General features: G+C 33.8%; 1 protein-coding gene across 1 annotated transcript; it reads left to right on the forward strand.

Moving 5' to 3' along the window:
* The first annotated feature begins 308 nt into the window (after positions 1 to 308).
* On the forward strand, positions 309 to 2,375 carry LOC140808210 (transcription factor bHLH75-like). The gene is made up of 6 exons (XM_073165276.1): positions 309 to 674; positions 783 to 902; positions 1,263 to 1,328; positions 1,423 to 1,491; positions 1,631 to 1,711; positions 1,974 to 2,375. The coding sequence occupies exons 1-6, from the start codon at positions 351 to 353 to the stop codon at positions 2,064 to 2,066; spliced, it is 753 nt and encodes a 250-aa protein (XP_073021377.1). The 5' UTR covers positions 309 to 350; the 3' UTR covers positions 2,067 to 2,375.
* The last annotated feature ends 1,550 nt before the right edge of the window (positions 2,376 to 3,925 follow it).

Consider the following 3,925-nt stretch of genomic DNA (forward strand, 5'->3'; position numbering starts at 1 on the left):
AAATTTGCATGCAGTTGGATTACATTATCACATTTTGGACCTTACATATAGTAGAATCAATGTTACCTTACTTTGATAAATAATAGGTTTGGCCAATAATTCAGATTCGATTAAGAATTATAACAAAAGAAAACATGGGTTTTGTACGATCTCACACCAAAAACTGTAACTTCTTTTGGCAAGAAAATTGCCACACCGATTTTATGGGCGAAGATTTGGCATCTATATATAGTAATTCTGATAGTAACATTTCACAGACCTAAAATTTATGTGTATCTCCTTTTCATTCAAAACTATTCATGGACGAATTCAATGTAAGTTTGCAGAAACCTAAACCTCCACTCTCAGAAATGAATTCAAACAGAAAACTATTCAATAACTTGGTTTCCATCGAAAGTTTCGACAAAAATCTCCAAGGGATCGTAGCCTCCTCAGTATTCAGTGATTGGTTCTTTGATCAACGTGATCAGATCAATCAGTTGCCAATACAATTCAATGATGCAATTCCAAGAACAATGGAACCTTATACCATTCCCGTTTACGATCCAACGTCTCATTTCTTTCCATCAAGCCATGGATGCAACATCAGAAGTATAACGTTGGAGCCCGGAATCTTGGTTAAGCCTTCTATGACCAGTTCATTCTCTGGGACTGATTATTTCGGACCTGATAAGGTTAGGTATATTACATTCATTATTCTGATGGAGAATTATAAGAGGAATTAACGAACCCTTCCTAAATAAGGATTTTGACTTCGAACTTATACTGTTATATTTTGACAGAAGTGTAACGGAAAGAAGAGAAAACGAATCAGTGAAGGAGAAATGGAGAAGCCTAGAGATGTTGTTCATGTCAGAGCAAAGAGAGGTCAAGCCACAGATAGCCACAGTTTGTCTGAAAGGGTATATTTAATGCAATTAATATGATCGATTTTGCTGTTATCCCGTTCATATACATTTTAACAATGTTTTTGATACGACAACAATTTGGTAAGATTTTATGAGCCAATATTATAAATATCACAAAACTTTGGTGAGAGTGTATCACGAGTCAATTTTGTGGGATGGTCTCAGACCTGACCTATATATCATGAAAAAATATCACTTTTTATGCCAAAAGTATTGTTTCTCGTGATAATTATGGATCGGATTTACTCGTTTCATTAATAAAAAACCGTGAGACCGTCTCACCAGGGATCTAATAAATATATGAAGGTTCAATTGGTTGTGTTAAAGCAAATTTTATTTTATTTCTTGGACTAGCTACGACGACAGAAAATAAATGAAAAGCTGAGGTTCTTGCAAGATCTGGTTCCAGGGTGTTATAAGGCAAGTTTCTTTATTTTTTAATATTCAAGAAATCTTGTTTTCATTTTTCTAAATTATGATACACAGAAATTCACTGAGAATATGTAATTTACAGACGATGGGAATGGCTGTCATGTTGGATGTAATTACCACTTATGTACGATCTTTGCAAAATCAAATTGATGTAAGTCAAAATATATACTTGTATATAATTTATTGTTTCTGTTTTAAATTTTGCAATTTTATTTGTATTTTCCGATTTATTTTGCAAAATTGTATTTTATCGATAATTTTTAATTCCCTTTATATTATCACTTTTTCAGTTTCTATCCCTGAAACTATCTGCGGCAAGTTTGTTCCACGATTTCAACTCAACAGAGGCAGAAGCCGTAGAACCAAGAGTGGTAATAAGGATTTCTCCATTACTTTATTCTCAAAAAATTCATAATTTTTTGAATAATAAATTTGCCTTCAATTATGACACTCAAATAATTTCTATTTTCATACGAACAGCATTTTCTCAATAATTTTGAAACACTGGAAAAAAGAAAATAATGGGATCGTTTATTTAATTACTAAAATTTCTCCATATATCATTCAATTAATGAAAGTGTTGGATTGGATTTTTATAATTTTGTGAAATGTTTAATAATTATCTCACAACAGGGAACTACAGGATATGAAGCACAAGGGATGGAGAAAAATGCAGGAGAAAACTATGGCGGATCCTCACAGTTCCAAACAACTTGGCCTCTTTGAGCTTCATTTACATTCTAATATATGCTATCCTATTTTATATAAATATATATTTGTGTGTGTGTGTGTGTGTGTGTTTATATATATATATATATATATATATATATATATTATAACGTGTGTACAAGATTAATAGAGTACAGAAAGAGAGAACTCCAAAAGCATCAAAATAATTATTGAAAACTTCTAAATACAATGTTGCCCAAATAGTTGGATGTTGTTCTACGACAGTTGACGTAGGGATACATCAAAGCGACGTTTCATTATTAAGATCATTTTCATATGCAGTGTAAAGATATGATTAATGACCTAAGTAATCCCTATTTTGATGGCCCTCGATGTGTTCAAGGATAGGGAATATTGATATTTTCAGTTCTATTATTGACAGATGATAGTCAGTGAATGAGGATCTTTATTCCGAATCTCATTTTTCATTTATTAGTTTACCACGTTCGACAATCTGTTTCTTCTCACGCCTTGTAAACCTATGCGGAAAAATTATAAAACGGGTCCTTTAAATTTGTTTTTAAATATTTTTTAGTCTTTTAAACTCTCATAATTTAATATTAGTTCAATATATAGATTATTTTTACACATTATTTTCATTGGAATGGCGCTCTATATGTAGCAATATCATATTTCTCATTGACGTACACTGTCAAGCCAGCCAACATCCAGAATTTTTTTCTTAAAATTTTCTGTCAGGAAGTGTCTTTAGAAACACACACTGACAAAATTTGTTTCATTGTCAGTATTTTTTATTTTCCTTTGGCAAATATAATATATTTTTTCTATGTATACATATATCGAGGAGCTTGTGCATTTTTCACTTTTTAAATTTACTTTGAAGATATCGTAGCTACTTAGTGATCAATGGTTCCTTAAACAACAAATTAGCAATAAACTAGGTAGGTTCTCAGTAGGGATGTCAATGAGCCGAGCTGTTGGCGAGTTTTTCGGATCTCGGCTCGTTAAAAAGCTCGTTCGGGCTCGTTCGTTAAGTTTATCGAGCCGAGCCCGAGCCTTATTTTGGGCTCGACAATTTTGTTGAGCCGAGCTTGAGATTAATGATGTTCGGCTCGTTAGCTCGTGAACATGTTCGATAATAGGTTCGTGAACATGTTCGATAATAGGTTCGTGAGCTCAAAATTGAGCTCGGCTCGTTTAGCTGGCTCGTGAGCTCGAGCTCGAGCTCGGCTCGTTTAAGTGGTTGATGAGTGAAAAAAACGGAAATATCAGCGATGGTTTTTAATAAACCGTCGCTATATAGCGACGGTCTGCATTAAAACCGTCGCATATTAAATTTAGCGACGGTTTATTAAAACCCATCGCTATTATATAGCGACGGTTTACATCAAACCGTCGCTATAATAGCGACTGTTATGAATAAACCGTCGTCGATTAATATAAGCGACGGTTTTAGCAAACCGTCGCTGATGGCAACGGTTTTGGGGTTTTGGGGTTAGGGTTTAGGGTTTTAGCAAACTGTCTATAAATGGTCGCGTTTAGAGTCATTTGTAACATTTGCACTTAGTCATCCTGAGTGTTTATTAAATAGATATATCCGTTGTCCTTACAATCGAAAAAAATGTCAGAACAAACCATATTTAGACGAAATTACAAACCATTTGTGTTTCCTAATAAAAAGTACAAAATTGTTGATGTCAATCGAAAAAAGAGTCTTGGATACTACGAACCATTTGTGTTTCCTACGCAAGCCTCGCAAGTTGTGTATTTGACTTATCCAACAACGAAGAGAGCAGAATCATATTGGATGCATGTGAGTACTCTACATAGACGAGCTTATGTCACTGATGTTGAGCAAAATACTGAGCATAATCAAATTGATGCGAACGATGCAT

This window comes from Primulina eburnea, chromosome 12, assembly GCF_022965805.1.
Source record: "Primulina eburnea isolate SZY01 chromosome 12, ASM2296580v1, whole genome shotgun sequence".
Classification (NCBI taxonomy): domain Eukaryota; kingdom Viridiplantae; phylum Streptophyta; class Magnoliopsida; order Lamiales; family Gesneriaceae; genus Primulina; species Primulina eburnea.